The 21,128-nt window shown below is 39.9% G+C and overlaps 1 protein-coding gene across 5 annotated transcripts; it reads left to right on the forward strand.

The window, feature by feature from the left end:
* Positions 1-19: 19 nt before the first annotated feature.
* Positions 20-19,225, forward strand: si:dkey-33c9.6 (active breakpoint cluster region-related protein). Of its 5 annotated transcripts, XM_051428838.1 has the most exons (23): positions 20-1,813; positions 6,318-6,458; positions 6,824-6,936; positions 7,566-7,670; positions 9,306-9,539; positions 10,247-10,354; positions 10,445-10,502; positions 10,580-10,632; positions 10,794-10,931; positions 11,081-11,202; positions 11,392-11,548; positions 11,639-11,761; positions 11,882-11,957; positions 13,120-13,215; positions 13,513-13,587; positions 13,715-13,812; positions 15,391-15,492; positions 15,997-16,163; positions 16,398-16,537; positions 17,567-17,701; positions 17,971-18,076; positions 18,322-18,463; positions 19,021-19,225. In XM_051428838.1, the coding sequence occupies exons 2-23, from the start codon at positions 6,404-6,406 to the stop codon at positions 19,120-19,122; spliced, it is 2,505 nt and encodes an 834-aa protein (XP_051284798.1). In that variant the 5' UTR covers positions 20-1,813; positions 6,318-6,403; the 3' UTR covers positions 19,123-19,225. The 5 variants fall into 5 exon arrangements, with proteins under 5 accessions (XP_051284798.1, XP_051284800.1, XP_051284799.1 ...); XM_051428840.1 differs by lacking the exon at positions 20-1,813 and having other exon boundaries at positions 5,951-6,458; positions 13,516-13,587; XM_051428839.1 differs by lacking the exon at positions 20-1,813 and having other exon boundaries at positions 5,951-6,458; positions 11,642-11,761.
* The last annotated feature ends 1,903 nt before the right edge of the window (positions 19,226-21,128 follow it).

Genomic DNA, 21,128 nt, shown 5'->3' on the forward strand with positions numbered 1-21,128 from the left:
AAATCTTAACAAAACTACATTATTCTGTTTTTTGGTTTCTCACTTCTTCTGTCTCTTGATGTGAAAGAAGAAACGTTTCAGTACATGCAAAGTTTAAAGGATTTGATTGTGACTGTTACTGAGTCATGTCCTGGTCTGACGCCTGCATTCACATTACAGGAACTATTGATTGGCAGATTAAGATTCAAGAGATTTAAGACTTTAAACTCTGTTTGAGAGAATCTTATCATCCAAAATGTAAGTGATTGACTCATTTAACTGCAAATTTAAAAAATCGATTTGTCAGTGATGATGCACATTATTAATACATTATATGAAGTGTAATGAATGTAATGTTGGATGATTATATAAATAAATCAATAAGATAATTTAGACTCAGACATTATAAAAAGATAAAGGGACTAAGGTCAACTCATCAGTTCAAGAATAATGCTCTCCACAACCTTCAGAAAAGTGATTGACTGGGGAGAGTTAGACTAAGTACATTTAAAACCCACATGGCTAAAGACCTGATATGACATGTTTATTTGCAGACAGAAAATTAGCTTTGAAAGCGTTTCATCTAGTAGTTAAATCCAATGTCAGTAAGAAATTGCCAGATAAAGTAGGAGAGGCTGGCTCACTAATGTGTGAGCTTTTAACATAACAGAGAAACTATGAATTGCATTAGTTAATATTAAAAGGGTATCAGTCTTAAAAACATATGTGATGTAACAAAAAGGGAACTGAAAAAAAGACGCCACAAGTTGAAACAGCCTAACGGATATTGCAGATGTATGTTGAACAAATGTTCCTTGTTACTGTCGCCCTTTGTTGTTGTGTTCAGTGTGGTTTACCTGTTCCTGACAGACCCACGCCATTCTAACTTGCGTGCTTAAACCCAACGGGGGGGGGGGACTTGCAGACTTCAGGAAGTAAAGCAGTAGAGTGGGGATCTTTAGCTTCAGGCCAAACATTTCAACAACATTTCCAGCCACTGACAGACGCTAATATCGCTGTAAATGGGGGAGGGATTGAATCTTCAGTGTAATCACACATTATACAAGTTATACATTTATTTGTCTGTTCACACCACTATTGACTTTATTCTGTTTATTGGCTATTAAAATCTTTGGTATTTTTGCTAGCAATGTAGCTCTAACGATTGGCATTGTTGGTCAGTCGGCCGCTTTAGTTCATCTTGAAATATCAGATTATTTTTAGCATTATTAGGTCAACATTTTAATTTAGCCAATACTAACACCCTAAACTAAGATGGTGAACATTGTCATGAGCATGTTAGCATTGTCATTGTTAGAATGGTAGGATTTAGCTGGGCCAAAGTACAACCTCACAGAACTACCTTATTCTGACTCTTGTTAACTTTGATCTGATCTGATCACCTGATTAAAGTTGCAAAAGAGAATTTTGTTTCTGTGTGTGATGACACTAAAACGTTATCTCTCTGTCTGACTGTGTCTCTTTGTGGTGATGGTTTCAGTGCTGTAGCAATCAAATCCAGACTCCAGATATGTTTACTTTTGTCTTGGACTTCGACTGTATTTGCACTCAGACTTGGGTCCAACAATATACTTTTTTTGTCTGAACTCCCTCCTCCAAAACACAACCACTGATGAAGTGCGCTTGTTGAGGAAACAGGTACTGGTTTGAGTCAAAATCTGCTAAATCAGTAAAAACATGCTTGTTTTTCTGTCTCTCTCATTTGGACCCAGTCTGGACTAGTCCTGGTCTTGGTCCTTTTGACTACTGCGCCGGATGTTGGCTATACTGACGCTAATGATGCTGACAGCAGAGCTTTTCTTTCGTGCCATCGGTGAGGGGAGTTTATTTAATATTCATCCCTGATGTAGTTTTTGCTTTCGGATCACTGAAGAGAGTTGCAGCTGTAACAGATGGAGAGGAAGGAAGAGAATAGGGGAACTTTTTTAGTTTTTTCTCACACACTGCTGACCTCGTGGTGCCAGAATAAACATTTAGGACTTGAGATTTTTTTGGCTAAAAGCACACACTGAATTCAACTCAAACAAAACACTTCACAAGGCGAGTTGACGGTCTTCGGCTGAACAGGAAATCAGATTGTGAACACTCAGCCTTGATGCTTGTAGTGGACAAATGCACCCTGGGAGAATGTTCTGTGAAACAATAGATACAACATTTATTATTTCATCTGTAAACTGTATTAAGAGATATAGGAATAGAATATGTTCACATTGTTAGAGCGCTATGAGAAAAGGTTGTGAGAGTATCTAGTAGTAAACATGTAAGTGGAGCGAGATTGTATTCCTCTCGCTGTCTCATAATGGGTTGCAGCTGCAGTGGGTGAAGGGAACATGAATGTAGTTAGATGTGGGAGGATAGAGAAGGGTGCCGTGAGACAAATGTCCCAGGACGATTAATCATTAAAAACACATGAACTTTAAAATGCCTCAGACAAGACTGAACATGTGCACACTCTCATGATAGTGTCTAACAAAAAAGGTGGAGCACTGCCACAAAAAAAAGATGTGATGTTTGCTTTATTCAGTTGATGCAACTAACTGCCTGATACAGTTACAGATACAGTAGAGTTTGTGGTTTTTCAGCTTAAAGTTGGTATTTTATTCATTTTCTGGTACTTACATACGAGTTTACAGAAAGCTGAGGAAATTCAACTGATTGTGTGATATGAGAGTTTTTAGCCACATCAAGATAACAACAAATTGCTAAAGGGGGCTTTGCAGTGGTCTGATGGGCTGCAAGAGCTGCATGCAAACAAACAGCACTTGATGAGCTTTTATACTAAATGTGCTTTATGTGGTTTATCAATGTGCAAGCATGTCCTTAAACGCAATATTTATAGGATCATTTTTTGGTTACTCTCTACTCTATTCGGGGCGGCTGTGGCTCAGAGGCAGAGCGGGTCGTTCCTATATCAGAAGGTTGTGGGTTCGATCTCCAGCCCCTGGTGCCACATGTCGAAGTATCCTTGAGCAAGATACTGAACCCCAAATTGCTCCCGATGCCGTGCGTGTGTGAATGTGTATGAATGTTAGTTTCTGTTCGATGGACTTTGCCATCACTGAGTGAATGTGTGTGTGAAAGGGTGAATGTGGCATGTAGTGTAAAAGTGCTTTGAGTGGTCGGAAAACTAGAAAGGCGCTATACAAGTACAGGTCCATTTACCATTTAATACAAGTGGGTCACTGCTCTAGTTTCGGTTTGTGGGTGATTTTGTTCTAATTAAAGGGAAAATACACAGCGTACCACACAGTCTGCAGGACACACTGATGGGAAAATGTCAGATAGGCAAATAATGCGTGAACACGTGAAGTTTATAGAGCCATTTTTCCTCAGGAATTTCTAATGTTTGGGCTACTATCAGCACTGTACACACGTCAGTATCACTTACAATTATGTGACGCCGGATCCGTCTTCTGTTTATGTCTCAAAATTGTCCTCAATTAAAGGTCCAGTGTGCAACATTTAGGAGGATCTACTGGCAGAGATGTGCAGTAGTATGTTTTCATTAGTGTACAATCACCTGTTTGTGTTACCTTAAAAAGAGTCTTTTATATCTACAGACACCCGGTCGCCTTCCCTGGGGTCCGCCATATTGCTACAGAATCCCAGAACGGACAAACCAACATACATAGGGCCTTTAGAGTTTTCCATATTTTCTCATACGCACTTCACAGACATGAGCGGTGTTCAGTTAGTTAGTTAGTTAGTTAGTTAGCAACTTCCCTGCTTTATGCCACTAAGTCCAACAAACTGGTCCTTTAAGTAAAGACAAATAAGAGATTCTGTTCCTTCTGTTTATTTTTCTAATCATAGTGAGATAAAACTGGGAGCCAAAAATCTGGGTGTGTTACTTTATTGTGACCTTTTGGTTCCTGTTTTTCTTCTCAGCAGAGAAACATTTCCAAGTTACTGCAACGTTCAGTCTACTGAGAGATGATGTAGAAGTAATTTATGTATTTAAAATCATTCCATATATTGGCTTCAGTTGGTGCAGCGGAAACATGAGTTCCTTTAGTTTATTGTACTACTAGTTATTATTGTAATTATGATTATTTTGTGTTTATAGTTCACTGTTTTCATTGATAATGTTAAATCGCCCTTGAAGTTTTCATATTTTTTGACATATTGTTCTTTGGCATATTGCCTCTGTTTTATTACCTCGATCTGTACAGCACTTGATGTTTTATCTTGGTTTGTGGGTCACTGGTAATCTTTTTATTGGGTTATGGCTTCCCAAAACCCGGTCAGTCATGCATTTCCTGTCAACTCCCTCTTTCCTCGTGCTTATCAGAGGCTCTATCCTTGGTTAACTTCTGCTGCAGAGCTAAAAGGGCAGGAAATTCCTCTTTTTTTCATCCCATAAGTTTCGATTTTGTTTCTCTGGAAATTGCTCAGTCTTATGGAAGAGTTGTGAAAGTGAGGGCTGGAGACAAGCCTCCACATCTTCCCACTTCTGTGTAAACTACACACCTACCCCCATATCTTTTATGTTAATCTTTATTGTCACTTATAATATGACACAAGGACAAGAAACAGTAAGGCATCATAATGAAAAAAAGGACAACAGGTATGGCTCCATTTTCAACAGGGCAGGAAATTCAACTAGACAGCAGGACAGACGTCAAGTATAATACATAAAACATTTAAAAAACACCAAAAGAATAAAGAATAATAAAAGAGTAACTTTAGAAGTAAGCACTAATAGTGATACGTTTTCTAGTTTAATTGAATGATTGGTTTGAGTGATAATAAAGTACTTTTCCAGAATCCAGTTGTAATTGTTTAATCTTCATTTTTTCATTGTTCCCAGTATCCACAAATATTCACACAGATTTGTCGATAGGGTAAATATTATGCACAGTGTTGTAATGTACTTCTTCCAGTCTGTTAGGGATAATATGTTATGAGAGAAGTCATGTTGTTTCCCGCTGAACATTAGAAAAAAAATTTCCCACTGAGAGTAGTTTTTTCTAGGAACTACCTCACTTATGACGGTAATGGGAATGCAGCGCCCCCTGCAGGAGGAATCTGATCATAGTTTCACTGTGCAATCTATTGCCCATGTGCAACTGCTGCTGCTAATATTTGTGGTATCTGTTGTTTGTGGATTGTTACTGTTTTTTTCTCTTGTACATAGTGTTTTTATTTATTATTTCCCTACTCTTACTGTTTTTTTCTCTATCCACTTTGCTGCTGTAATATTGGAATTTTATTTGTGGGACAAATAAAGGAATATCTATCTATCTATCTATCTATCTATCTATCTATCTATCTATCTATCTATCTATCTATCTATCTATCTATCTATCTATCTATCTATCTATCTATCTATCTATCTATCTATCTATCTATCTATCTAGAACTAGAACTGGATACAAACCACAAACATAAAACACCTGTTGGCAGGATAATACTTCTGGATGTGTAAATAAGCAGCTATTTGTTCAATATACACATTTTAAAAAGGTTTATTTATCATTGAAGGTTTAAAAATAGCAATAAAACTACTAAATAAAACCACCACCAAAATATCCTAATATAAAATAGAAGCCCTTTAAAACTTTAAAACAATGCCACACATTTCCATTGCTGTTAAAGGGGAGTCAGGACCTTCACCGTGACACCACAAACCACAACCAGCAAAGTGTTGCCACAGTATCTGAGCGTCTCAGCTGTGTGGAGGTGTTACATTTCTCATGTCAGTGCAGTCAGTGAAGAAGAATGAACACAGTGGTGAATAGCAACAGATTAAAGTTAAATAAAAGAATCATAAAGGACGCTGTATTAACATCTGTTCTACTGTAGATGGCAGCGTTGGACAATAAAAGGAGGCTTTTAGTCTTATAGAACAGTTTTTAAGTAAACCTCTGATTTTTGGGGCTGTCTGTTTACTTAAGGCTGCTAAATGCTTCACACAATGTCAGTTTAGACATCAATATAACACCTACATGTTCCACTAGTACTATTCATTTGATTTCCACAAGTTAATATTGTATATTATGCTATACATTATTTATATTTACTTTTAAATTGAATTAGCTTCTCAGTAGCTCCTGGTAAACGCTATCAACTCCCCTGATCTGTATGTAAACTGTGGTCAAAATGAAGATGTGGTATTGTTGTACAGCAGCTGAAAGAACTCAGGGTTGAGGTTTTGATGGTAAATACTCTGCAGCCAGTGTGTTGAAATCATTTAGAGGAAGTGGAGTGCAACTGTAGGGATGGATTAAAGTGGCAGGTGCCAGTTCTCATCGGCTTTAACTGTGTTTCACGCGCACAGGAAGCTTGTATTTTCCCCTTTTGCGCATCTTTAACAGAAAGAGGAAGCTTTGCCGCCAGCTGAGCATGTTCACATGCTCCAGAGCTCAGCCTCGCACTGTGAGGAGAAGAGCACTGAGCTCCGATGATGGACGTCTACCAGGAGGCTGTGAATTATCTGGAGACAGAGCATGTACCAGGTGAGGGAAGAGGCTTTGTATTGTTATGTAAAAAGAGTGGATTTTCAAAGCTTTGTGGAAAAACTTAATCAGCTAAAATTCTGCATTAGATGATCTGAAAAAAGAAACCAATCTGACGAGCTACTCATTTACTCATTTACCTGTTGAAAAGGCACCATAATCTCTTCTAAAAGTGTGTTTAAAGTCAGAGAAAGCAGCTATATTTTTTGTTCATTTACAAACACCAAGTTTACACATTTAAGGAGGAAGCAGATATGGGAACCTGTTGGATATTAATACCACATACGGCAGGATATCATGCATTGTGTGTGTGTGTGTGTGTGTGTGTGTGTGTGTGTGTGTGTGTGTGTGTGTTTGTGTGTTAGTTGTAGTTGAAGCAGAGGCTGATGTCCTGGAGGAGGATGTGTTCCAGGAGGAGGCAGTGTCCTGTTACCTTTCTCCTCTCCACTCCGAGAGCTTAGATTTCCCTGACACCCCTGTGAGTAATGGGCTCGACACTCCTTGTTTTTATTTGTGTAAAATCAGTTGTACAATATACAGAAATACTTGGGGGTTTCAGTGGTGGACTTTAAGTAAAGACACACACTAAAACGCTTCAAAAAGCTGTTAGTAGGGACTCCATCAGCTGATATTTTAGTGAGTTATTAAAGACAGGGAGGGACTACAACTGAAAAAAGAAATAAATGTTGTGTTTTGTTGACATTGGCTTTACTTCCTCATTTTATTCTGGTCATATTAAGCCCCAGTTTGTAGAAAAAGTATTGAAGAAGTAACTCTTCTGTTTTCCGGAAACAGTGCACATTTTCATCAAAGTAGAAGAATATAGAAGTGACCGTTAAAAACAGTTTGATAACACCACATATGTTAATGTTTCACATATTATGTGGTCTACACAGGAGGATGTGTGTGATCCTATTTAGTGACACAGAGAAGTTGAACTATATTCAAACAATTGAATATAACCATGTTAAATCTATAAGATCTGTACTATATATTATTATAAATTGCACCAGTTGCATCATCGCTGACTCAGTGAATTTTAATGTAATTGATCCTGAGACTGACTTGGGTGTATCTCCAACTACACGTTGAATGTCTGTGATTCAGACGTCGTGCAGCCCGGAGGAAATGTTGGAGAGGAGGCTTGTGGTCCTGAAAGGCATCCTGGAGAGTGAGGAGGTTTATCTCCGAGAGCTGGAGGCCCTGCTGATGGTAACACACACACACACACACACACACACACACACACACACACACACACACACACACACACACACACACACACACACACACACACAAATAAACACATGAAAATAAATTCTCACCTCTTATTTTAGCATCAAAATGTTAACCATATCTCAGAAAGAGTTTACTATTAATTCATTATTACTGCTGAACTTCCCCTTTGCTGTTCTGCTGTCGCCACATAAAAATTACACATGCTTTCTTTTAATAATATAGCTTAAAGGAGAATCATAGTACCCCTTAGTGACTTCAGCTCACTCTCCAAAGACTCTTCATGAACATACAGGAGATCGGTGCTTCGTTTTGTGTGTGTGTGCTTAATGTATATCGAGTATGAGCAGCAGTCACATGCGTGTTTTTCGGCCTGTGGTTAGCGTTGTGTCATAGTACAAGATTATATCCAGTGCTCACATCCACTGCAGATCACTGTTCAGCTTCCTTGTCAAACCACAAATGGATTGTTCTATATCATAGATGATGTTCCCCTTTTTTTTTTCTCTAAAGATTGATCTAATGTCTGCGGCTTGACGTGAAGACTGTAAACAGGGGTGAACAGCTATCTTGGGTCTGTCCAAAGCTAACAAAATCCACGTACACACACCTCTAAAGCTGACTAATTAACACATTATATCTAGTTTGTTTAATCCGTATTAAGAAAAACATTTTGACAGTTTTATGGTGAAAACATGTACCAGACTGTTGGTAACTTCCTGGAGTCTCTGCTGGTTGCCTGGCAACTGGTCCCTGCTGGCTAACTCTAGCTAATGCTAATTAGTAACTTATATTCTTTTTTCACTTTTGTTTTTTTACATATTAAACAAACAGTATAACATGTTAATAAGTTTTAGAGGGTTTGGACAGAACCAGGCTAGATGTTTCCCCTCTTTTCAAGTCTGTATGCTAAGCTAAGCTAACTAGCTGCTGGCTTCATATTAACCAATGAGAGTGCGGCTTCCTATTTAACTCTCTGTGAGTCTGTTTCCTAGAAAGTCAAATTATTTCTCATTAAAAAATACAAAATGTTGATCTCATTGCAATCATTAGCATGTTATTTAATTTTAATTTACTCCTGCCTTGAATCTATTCCTAACCCCGCTTTAAGAGCAGAAATAGATTTGGTGATGGCCCAATAACGAGTGCCTGTCTGGGAGCTTCCTTCGTGAATTTCTTCTGTCTTTTTTCCCTGCTATTAACAGCAACCCTCTATTTCTGCATTCATAGACGTTGTGACTCATTTAACTTCAAAAAAAAAAAGTGGATGTGAGAAGTGAATCAGAAAGTCTGGGAACGCTGGGTGTTGTGTGCACAGTTCTCTCTCAGCAGTATGCTTCGTTATGTGGCTGTGTATACAATCATGCTGTATAAGCTTGCTTTTATTTAGCAGTGGTATGAGTGTACACATATGTGTCAAAGTTGCTGCTGAAATTCATGCGAGTGAAGCTGGGGGTGTTGTAAATGTCAACGTCTGCTCACACGTTCTAATTTTCCCTCGCCTTTTTAATTTTTTTTTGTTACACACCAGCTAGTTCTTCTCGCCTACACCGGGTGGCCTTCAGCCTCTCTGCATGTACAGATCAGTTATTTCACTTCATTTTTCTCTAGCCCATGAAGGCTCTGCGAGCCTCAGCCGGGACCTCCCAGCCAGTCCTGTCCAGTTGTCAGGTCCAGACTGTTTTCTACCAGGTGCCCGAACTCAGAGACTTGCACCAGAGCTTCTACTCTGGCCTGAAGGCCCGGCTCAGTGCGCAGTGCCAGACTGAATCCAGCACTGGTGGGGAGAGAGAGACGAGTCACACAGGCTTTGAGTTGATGGTGGGAGATCTGTTTCTCAAAATGGTAAGTCCTCTATTGTGTCAACTTTTAGTGCTTGTTTCTGAAGGAAAGGGTGGAAACACACAGATTGACACAGAGGGAAGCCTTTCAATGTGGATAAATGAAAGAAATGTGGTTAATGTTATAATAACCCAAGAGATGAGCTTATTGACAATGATGTAACTATCATGTTACTTCCCTTTTTTTTTTTTTTAATTTCTAACCTGAGGAAATGTGCCAGGTTTGTTCTTTGTGCCTTTAACCCCTTAAAATCTAAATGTACCCATCCATTAAGTAGCTTTAAAGGTCCAGTGTGTAACCTGTAGGAGGATCTAGTGGCTAGTGTAATCCTGGTGAAGACTCAAACAGAGCTAAAAGTGGAGTGAAAGCTGGACATTGCATTCATCAGTAGGCAAAAACACGACTTCATGATGTTCACCACAACTACTTTATACAGTCATATTACGTCATTGTTGTGTTTAAAGCTTGTTAGGTTAGAGAAATTATTTTATTCTACGATGTTTGACAGTATCATGTATATCAGTTTGTTACAGCCCTTTAATAGATTTTACATGTGATACAAAGTTCATTAGTGGTCATGAAGGTAAATAAGATAGAAAGTAGACATTGGACAAAAATGAATATAAAATAAAACAAACAAATTATTGAATATTGAAGAATTAGTAGTGTTTCCTTCCTCCATTCGTCAGTCTGTTGTTTTGCCTCTGCAGGTGAACCAGATCGGTCTGTACGGTGGTTTCATTGGAAACTATGAGAAAGCTGTTGAAGTTGTTCACAAGTGCACACAGTCAGATCCTCGGTTCCGAACCTTGGCCGAGGTACTGCAAACTTTCAGACGAGCATTTATTGTAACAAAGTTGTGTACAAGGTTTTCCTCACCCGTCTCACTTTATCTCTCGCCTCTGCAGAGCATGATGTCTAATAATAACGGCTCAGACAAAACTCGGACCACATACACATTTGAAGGTACATGCTCTAAATTTCTGTAGTCATAATAACCGGTTGGCTGACTGTGTCTGATTGCCGTCTTTTTGTTTTTACAGCTCTACTATACAAACCTCTGGACAGAGTAACCAAGACCACACTAGTGCTGCGTGTGAGATAATTGATCAATTCCTGAAACTTCACCTCTATAGCTGCTACTCTGATTGGCTCATCATTCTCCCAGGACTTACCCTGGAGTACGATCTTTTTATACCCCACTTCCTCCACCCACTTAGCATTTTCTGATTAAGCACCTTGTCTGTGATATTGTAGGATGTCCTGAAGACAACACCAGTGGAGCACGGAGATTACTCATCCTTACAGGAAGCTCTGAGATTGTCTCGCAGCTTCCTGTCTGGTGTCAACGAGAGTTCACAGAGCAAACGAGAGGTCACGCTCAGTCACGGAATGGTGAGGCTTAACGATGCACAAAATCTGGCCGAGATGTACACGTAAACTGTTTAATTGCACGTTTGCATGTGTGCCCATCCTTGCTGAAGCCCGCGCTTGTGGCAGTATATGTATATGAAACGTACATGTGTGTTTGCGTGTTACTCCAGAGACGTCAGCTGATGCGTGATGGCTTTGTGGTGGATGCGAGTGAGGGGGAACGCAGCCTGCGTCATCTCTTCCTTTACACGGACCTCCTGCTGTGCACCAGATTCAAACATGCAAGCAGAGGGTGAGTGTAGCAAGAGAACGCCACAGGGTTTGTGGGAAATGTGGTCTACATTTTGAGAGGCTAGCAGTAACAAACACTGGATGTACATGCATCATGTGTTTCCTTTTGCTCGTAGTTGTTTATGAGTCACAAAAGCTGTCATAGTTGCTGACTGAATGATGAATGTTTTTTGTTTGGGTTTTCTTCCAGGAAGCACGACCAGTACAGGTTCTGCTGGTATCTGCCCCTCGCAGGTCTCAAACTTCGCTGGGTTACGGAGCAGGAACGTTCAGACACACAGATTCGCGTACACACCATGAGAGCGAAGATGTATTTCCTCCGACAACAGATACAGCAACACAAAGCAGTATGTTTGTGTGAAAGAGACACAAATGCAGAGAGGAGAGTGTGACCAGTGTGTGTTTTTTAAATATAAAAAAAATGTGTTTGTGTAAAGAAGGGGTCCAAGGCCATGGCAGCTCTGGCAGCTCGCCACAGGAAGAAACTGGAGCAAATGGAGTTGATGCTGATGGTACACTCCCCTGTTTACAGACTGGACCTGCACAGCCCCAGTGGCAAGGTACACACACACACACACACACACACACACACACACACACACACACACATTATATTGTCAGCACAGAATATGTCAAGAATAATAACCCACTGAAATAAAAAAAAACCTGTTTCACTGCAGACTCACAGTTTCCTCCTCTCCTCCCTGTATGAACTTGAAGAATGGAGGGAAGCCATCCACAAACTCACCACAGACAGTAAGCCCACAGCTTTTGGCCACAAGCATGTTCACTACATGTACTCCAAATGCTAGACATACATCTTCATCAGATGTCACAGAAACCTTTACACAAACATGTTTTTTGGACTGCAAGCTGCAGAATACATATTTAATTAAGTTTAAAATCTGCAGAAGATAAAAACAATTTTCTTGCAGCAGAATATTACTGAGGAGATTCTCCTTATAGTCAGCTATTTGTTTTTTTTTAGTTTTAATTTGATTCCACAAACAACTTGCTGACTAATAAGACTAAAAGGCTTCAACACCACGCTGGTTATTGAGTCAAATGAGCGTTGAGTGGGCTGTAGGTGTGAAAATATACACTAGCTGTGACTTGGTCAACAGCCTGCACACTGAAGGCGTCAAACAAACTTTAAATGTCTTGTGGAACCAAACACCTTCCTCTAATGTCACATTACGAAGGACTGCAGCGCTTCGTTTGGACCGTTATGCTCAGAAGCAGACATATTTTCTTGTCTTACAGCCACAACATAAACATGTTGGCTCAACCAGTTGTTGATCTTTTTTTCTCATCTATATCTGCTCCTTCAGTTGATCAGTCGATTGGCACCAATTCTTATAAACAATTAAACATTCTAAGGTTCCAGCATCTGAATTATGAGGCATCCTCTTGATGATCCTGTAAATGATAAATCAGTTAATTAAGAAAATAATGAGATTAATAATTATTTAAGGATTAATGAATAATGAAAATAACCATTAGTTGCAGCCTTAGTTATGATTTGTTAACACAATACCATTTTGTTGGGTCATCTGGTTTAAAAATTGCTTCATAATATAGAAAAATGTACTTGTGGATTATAGCCTGTGAATATTAAAGGCGTTTTTTTTGGTATGATTTCCTTTTAATGGAAGGAGCAACTATATTAAAACAGTTCAAAAACATATAATAATTGCATTAAATTGTATAAAAAAATGTGAACAATTAAAGTAGAAGCCATTTTTTGGGTCTTGGGGCTTCAGCAGCCCGAGGAACAGATTTTAGTCCGTTGTCCAACAGAAATAGGAGCATTAGCATTAATAAGGATCCTCTTTTTAACAGGCCTCGAGCCTAGTGTTTTTTTCTTGAATCACTGTGTTCTGTAAGCTGATTCTGTTTGCTATTTGTTGTTTGTCAGACATAGAAACCGTCCCTCCTGACCTGCTCACCCTCACCTGTGCGTGTGGGAAACTGAGAATGACCCAGCAGCCTCCACTACACAGCTCAAACCCCGGTACAAAAACCACCTCTATCCGCCTCTGTCTTCTTTTCCTCGCCACAGATCACACATCACAATCACATTCTGCATCAGAAATTGGAGCTCAACCAATATGGTATTTGTGCAGCTGATACAGATTTTAGAGTGGAAAAATTCTTGATTACTTGTGCGGCGGCTGATATAAATGAAAACAGCAAGCACTCTGCAAAAGTACTCAGAAGACTACTTTCTTCATCAAATAACTTTATAAAAGAATATTTAAGATTTAAATTCAATGGGTTTCAGGATATGTTTGCCTTTGTCTCTCACCAGTAGAGGACGAGGAGTCTTTATGTGGGACTCTGACTGTGGCGATCCACTCTGCCTGCGGCCTGCAGCAACCGGCCTGTATGTTTAACTTTTAGTTTTTCCTGAAATAACCACTTAGTTATTGGTTCCTGAGGTGAGCAGATCCTCTATCTGAACAATGAACTAGAGCTTATAAAGTCACTAATTGTCTGCTTCTCTTTTTTAGGTGTGTATGTTTGTGTGGAAGTGGATGGCAACGCATTTTACGAGAAACAAACCCAGACACGTTCGTCAGTCCACAGCCTCAACCCACACTGGGACCAGGTTAGAATAAAGATCTTTTAAACAGAATAAGTGAATGTCTAGCTGTCCCTCATACTTTCATACATGGTGTCATTTAATTAGCTATTTTCCCCTAATTGAGTAAAGTCAGACTTCCTTGTTGATTGGAGGGTTATTCGGATCAGCTGTTGCACAGGGTGTGAGGACTGACTCCTAAATAATGATTGAGAGCAGATTGGTGCGTTCCCCTCTTGGCCAATCAGGGTGTGACGACGCCCTTTCAAAGGTCATAAGAGATGTGGTGCACCTCCACGCTCAGAGCATTCTGATCCATACTCAGCTTAGTGCAGACTTCAGCAGATATTATCAACCACAAACTCTGGTCTTTAGGCCCTTTTTGAGGTTTCTTTGCTGTGTTTGAGTGAAAGTGTTGTGAAACTTCATCTGAGTGAAATCTTAAAGAACCCCTTTCAACTATTACTTGCATCATTGTAGTGCCTGCTTTATTTTCATTAATATAATATCATTGTAGTGCCATTAGTGCCAGGAGTTTCGCTTGCCTAACAATTACCAACTACCTGCAGGCTTTATTTTATTGCTTTATTTTCATTAATAGCCCTTTTTATAACAGGGTAACCAGATCCCTAGAAATAAACACTTTTCTTCTGCCCCTTTAGCTCAGAACATCTCTAAGCTTTGCCCTCTGGTTGACTCTGTAGCGCACAATAGACTGTGTGCATTTAACTTTCCCCCTCTTACAGCAAGTAAACACAACCAGCATAGACAGAAGCCAACGTTTAGTTCTTATTGTCTTTTGTAGTAGTTTGCAACCAGTCGTACGTTTCCTTTTTCTTTGTGGTAGTTTCTGTCACAAACAGCCTGTGACTTTGTGGCGACTCGCTGTTTCCCCTGTCCGGTGCAGCGTAGCAAAGACAGAACAAGTTAACCTGCAGTTAACCCACAGCCCAGTGATGACAACCATCCCTGCTTTCTTTACAGCCATTGTAAAAAAAACAGATTTTAGAAAAGAAAACTAGAGCCAATCAAAATGTGGGACATTGTGTGAGATACAAATGCTGTGCGGTCCCACATACAGTGAGACACCTGGTCATTCTACTTTATACCCATTTCCTTATTGAAGAGACATTTGTTTAATATCAAAGAGGTGGTTTTTCATTGTGAAGGCACTTCTGAGATTTGTTACTCCAAGTAAATATTGATTATATTATGCGGTTAGCAACTGATTCTCAGGCTTCTTCCCTATCAGCTGAGATCTGGGAAATCAGTACTGCTGCAAATGTATATTGGTCTTTTAAACTTGAATAAAAGGGAGCTAAAGCTGATATGAAAAGCAGATTATTTATTAGACAGTCCACGGTGGTAAATGTCTTCTTCGTGTCTAGACAGCATCCGACATGTCAGGCTTCAGTTCAACTCAGAGGATTAAAAAGTGAGCACTGCGGCCAGACCGTGCCCTGCTTTAAACATGATCTTAAAATCTCTAAATCCAACTGGTAGCCAGGATCAAAAGGCTTAGAACAAGACATGAATGCTCCTGTTGTAGCTTTAGGACACTGGTGTTATTCCTGGTGTTAACGCCGCCTTCTTTCTGTCAAACAGGAGCTGTCTCTCCAGGTGGACGGGGCACAGAACCTGAGGGTGCTCTGTGTCAGTCAGTCTGATGGACAGGATGATACTGTGCTGGGCAAAGCTTCTGTGACGGTATGAATACGAAAGCGAGCTTCAGCTTTATTATCATGCTGGGGAAAAAAACTGCTTTGAAGCCTGGTGGTAAACACATAAGTGCACCAATAACAATGGAAAACAGAGAAATCTACAAATATTAAAGATGCTCTGATCAATATTCAGAAATGGGTCAAATGAATTAGCGCAATGTGAAAGGCGTGTGGTGAGCGTCTTTCAGCTCATTGTTTTGGTTTCACAACCTGCAACTTTACGGTTTTGATTCATTCGTCACCGCTCTCATCAGCAGGAAGCTGTTTTCAGTCAAAAAAAGCTCTGATAAACTCTGTTAATGCTACCTATCAAATGCCGGGTAACAGATAAAGTTCACAAATAGCTGTAGAACTTGATGGTGGAGACCAAAATGGAGCTAAAAGGAGAACGAATACTGAACTTTATCAGGTTGCTAAACGTGTTCATTTGAGCTTTTATAAAGTCATAAAGTTTGTCTGTTTTTCTAATATTTTGTGTTTTGTCTTTTAGTTGGACTCTAAAACCCTGAATAAGCGTTGGAGGAGACAGACTCTACACCTTGGCCAGGTGGAGGTGACTCTCTCCCTGAAGTACTCCCATCACCCACTAGACCCACCCAGCTCCATGGCCCAACAACAACAACCGGTCTTCTGTGTCCCCATTGGAACTGCGGCTCAGTAAGTCGCTGCCAGTGAAAGAAGTGCTTTCACTGATCCTGTCTGGGGGCGTTTAAACTGAAAGCTGCCGTTCGGTCCACAGTTTTATTTCCCTTGTAGGCCATTTTGTGCACAGTGTGCGGTTTGATTTGTGGGAAAGTGTGCTGAAGAGAAGTAGAAGTGAAGCAAGAGTGGAATCTGAAATTAAATGAAATGAAACATCTGAGGTGTTTCTTTCTTTCAATTCTCTGTCAGACAGGAGGGAGTTCTCGTCCCCCATGTGGTGCGCTGCTGCGTGGAGGAGGTGGAGAGGAGAGGCATGAACGAGGTGGGCATTTACAGGGTTTCGGGAACCGCCAGTGACATCGGCGTGCTCAAGACTGTGTTCAACAGCAGTAAGAAAGCACACACCAAAACATCCGTTTTCTTCTGGCATGTGCTGTTATGTTGCAACAGTGATTCAGAGAGGCCAGAAATACCATTTCACACACTTAAAATCGCTTGAAACAGCAGTTGTACATAAAGGAGAAGACCAGCGTGAGATTTAATATAAATGCATCATCACATACGTGACAACACACCATGCTTTATTCCCCACTGTCTGGAGTTTTCATACTTTCATTTTTATCCAGTTTCTGGTGTTTGTACAAACTTTATGTCATATTATACAAAGTAGTGTTTCTGTAAACCTAGTACTGGATCACCATGGTCAGACAAAGACTGTTCCTGAAGATTGTAGATGGCCTAAAGGTTTGAGAAGCACGCTGGTGACTGGTTAAAGTGAAAAAGCAGTGTTTGCCCCTCCATCATTACCGCCACTGATGTGCCCTTGAGCGAGGCCCTTAACTCCCAACTGCTCCAGTGGAGCTGCTCAGAGGCCAGCAGGTCAGACTGTGGTTGTACTGGGCAACTTCTAGGTGTGAATGTGTGTGTAAAAACATTCAAATGTAATCAGTGTTCCTGCAAAAGAGGCTTCCTCTCAGTCTTTTTTTTTTTTTTTAAATCCTATTTATTCACTGAAAGTTTCACTAAGTCTGCAGCTCTGTGCGGCTGTACTTGGGCATGTAAACATGCTAACCTTTAATTAGCACTAAACACAATGTACCACTAAGGCGGATCTGAATGTATCAGTGTTGCGGTTGTCATGAACTAAAGTATTGGGCAGAAATGTTGAACTGATGAAGGATAATTTTCTCAATTTCACACTAATCCATCTAGTTGAGATATATATATATATATATATATATAAATATTTTAGTCTGTATGTAAACTTGTTCATACCACAATTGTGAAAGTCAGACGCATGAGTTATCACTTGCTCAGTACCGTGACAAGGCGTTTCATGACACTAATAAGGAAGGAAGTGTGTATGCTAGAATAAGATACAGTAAAACTGATTATAATCATGTGTCTGTTCCACTCAGATCTGCGTGAAGCTGTAACCAGGCTGAGAAGTGTCGAAATTAATGCCGTCTCTGGTGTTCTCAAACTGTACTTCCGAGAGCTGCCGGAGCCTCTTATACCCACTGAGCTGTTTCAGAGCCTGGCCAGGACGCTGGGTAAGATGGGTGACAAACCATATGCCTCCCTGTAACCTGCAGGGATTAAACTGCTGTTTGTTTAATTCAAAGTTTGAGGCAATTGCACCCTTGAGGTGTTCAGTTATTTACATAAATAATGTCCAGCTTATTTGACCCTGAATTTACAGTAGGAAATCATTTACAACAACTATTGGTATTATTTTAATAAACTAACCCTAAATTCAGCCCCATTGGTCTCTCAGACAAGTGCTCTGATCTTCACATGAATGTTTTTCTCCCTCCTGTAGACATCCAGGACATCAACGCCCGGCTTGTCTCCATGTTGTCCCTGCTGCAGTCCTGTCCTGACCCCAACCGCCACACCTTCCTGTACATCCTGCACCACCTGCAACGGTCCGACAACAACCAGACAGCAGCACAAAACACAACACAAACCTTTAATTCATTATCTGTCAACAAATAAAGGGATTTAGTTCCTGTAAAATCCCACCAGCTGCCTTTTTTTATGATGGGAAGTCTCAGTTGAGCATTACAGTAGATTATAGCAGCAATCTTAATTAGCTCTCTGTGGTTTCAGTATGTGATGCTGCTTCCACTTCACTGCACCACATATTTATTTTTAATCCATTTTTCTTCAGAGTCTCTGAGAAACAAGACATCAACAAGATGTCTCTGATGAACCTGGCTACGGTGTTTGGTCCAAGCCTCTTACGCCCCCCAGTGGTCGGACTGGGTCACGACGGCCCCACTGTGGATATCTCTCAGGAGGTGGTGGTACAGGTGGGAATAAAGCACCAAAAAGTAGAGCTGAATAAAGTGGTTTGACGCGTTTTTCTGCCAAAATTGAAGTCTTCAAATGGATTTAGAAAAACTGAGGTCATATGTTGATCAAACACCACAAATATTTAAACTTTTTAAAAACTTATTTGCAGTTGTTTTTTATATTTTTATTCAGTTAACTGATCAATTATTCAGTTCCTCTCCTTATCTGTTGTGCCAAACGCAGAACAAAATCTACCCCCGATTAGATTTATCCTGTTCAATCAAGCTTCTGCCTTTCAAATAATTGAATATGTCATAAAAGTTAAAATTATTGTGTATTTTGGATACATAACTCTTCATATGACAATATATTATAATGAAAACATGTAAAATAATTAACTTTACTGCATGATTAGTTTGACTTTTAATGAGTTATTCAGAGTAAAAGGTATTAAAGTGTGAAATCGATTACAATGATTATAGTTTTCAGTTACCCAGCCACAGCGTACAGGTTAAACAATACTTCACAAACATCTGCTGCTTTGTGTTTATGTCGTATCTGTGTGTGTCTTTAGGTCCAAGTGGTTTTCTGGTACCTGAAGTGCAACAACCTCCCTGAAGCCGAGACCTCTCTGCAACATGCAACAGACGCTGAAGATGAGACCACCCACATGTGAGACCACCATCAGTGTCACGGCTGGCAGGAAATTAACATATACTGTGTGTAAAGGTCTGTAAGACAAAAAGAGGTATTTATTGATTAAAAACAATGACTTATGACTGTTGTTGTTCACATTTTGTCGCCTTTTGCAACTTTTGAGACCAAAGTTGTAACATTTTCTGTTTTTAATTAAATCCGGTACAGCATATAAACAATGATTACATATAAAACATTTAAATATAAGCATTGTTTTATTAAGTACAGTAGCATTTGTTAGGCAACACAAACTCATTCCACACTTGATACCATGCTACTTCAACATGGTCAGTCTTTAATCGCTCTTGGAATGTTTTTAATCCAGTTAAGTCAATTTTTCTTTTGACCTCAGCATTTACACTTGAACATACAATGTGATATAATAGTAGGTTATAGTGTAATACTTAAACAACTCACCACAAGGTTAATTTAGGAGCTTTCAGAACATCTGTTGTTTTCAACAACCGACAGAGGCGTCCAGTTATGTAGTTTTCAAACATACAAATGTTCCTCTATTCTTAGATTTCTTGTCTGTTTCAGCTTAAAAACGGAAGTTCAAGGTTCATTCATGACTTGGAAGCAGCTGTTGAGACAAGAAATCTCTCACAATGTACATTTCGTACAATTAAATTGTACAAATTAATTTGAAGTGAATAAAACTGAAATCTGTACACCGGTACATTTGATCAAGAGATTGTGCCGACTATTTGATTCATATATTGAATCTTTTTATTTTAACTCATGAATACATTGAGGCAAAGACCTCATTTACAATATAGCTGAGAAAAAATAAAATACACAAAAGATCCTAGGTACCAAGAAACACAAATAAGGAGCTTGTAAAAAAACCTTGAAGTAAAGCAAATGAATCAACTGGGCGTAAAATAAGATTAGAGTTAGCTTCTCATTGTGCACCTGACACATAACATAAAGAACAATCTAAGTAATATACTGTATGTCTAATATGTACCCAGGACCCCCTAGAAAGTATTTATGTACTGAGTAGATTATCCCAGAGGCTGTAGAACCAGAAAAGGTCAAAGTGGTCAAACTGAAGATCATAATTTAACATTTTAGTGGATAAAAGTGTGTTACAGTGGTGTTTTATAGGCGGGTGGCACAGGGAAGTAATCTGAAGTTTAAAATGTGGTTTTGGGAAAAATCAGGGGTGCAGATGTTGTCAAAAGGTCAGGGGTCACCTTTTCGAGCCTGAAATCCAATCGGTTACGGTTCAAAACCAACTAGACGGAGTTCATCCGAAGTGTACGCCCCATAAAAGTCATTCACACACACAAACACCACGTTGGAAGCCAACACACACATACAGCCCACGTTCGACCCATCCACACCACAGATGGCAGCCTCTTTTCAACCACACCACCTGGGCAGACCGGGCTAGTGTTACCCCCCCCCAACCTTTTACCCCAAAGCCCCCCTTCAACTCTTTTGATCACTAATCCTGGACCCCGACTCCAGCTCTCCAATAGACTGGGGACTGTGTGTGGACGCCATAACAACATCCAGAACAAGTCCCTAACTGAAGGAAAATGGTGGGATCACCCTGTTGCCCCCTGTGTCATAAATCAGCTGTCCCCTCTAACACGGTGGCTGCCAAAATAAAGTTCCGCTTGACGACTACAAAGACAAAATGAGGTTCAGACTACAAAGCCGAGGAAGGCCTGAGACGTCCCAGACGCTTGTGACCAAGGACTGGACCCGGGCGACTGGTCGACACCTGGAGCTGGTGGGAACATTTTTACAGGAGGAGTCGGGTTCTGGACATGTGACAGCACTTGTTCCATAAAGTCTTTGTTCCACATGCACACTGTCTCCAAAGATCATACAGTGATGTTATATATGTGGAAACTCTCCGCTCCATATTGTGGTAGAGTCATTTGTATAAAGCTAGTTTGAAGGTAAATGTAACAAACGAACATTAAAACTTCACAATTTAAATGTTAAAGGTGTAACCCAATTTTTTTAGAT

Source organism: Dicentrarchus labrax, unplaced genomic scaffold (genome assembly GCF_905237075.1).
Source record: "Dicentrarchus labrax unplaced genomic scaffold, dlabrax2021, whole genome shotgun sequence".
Classification (NCBI taxonomy): Eukaryota; Metazoa; Chordata; class Actinopteri; family Moronidae; genus Dicentrarchus; species Dicentrarchus labrax.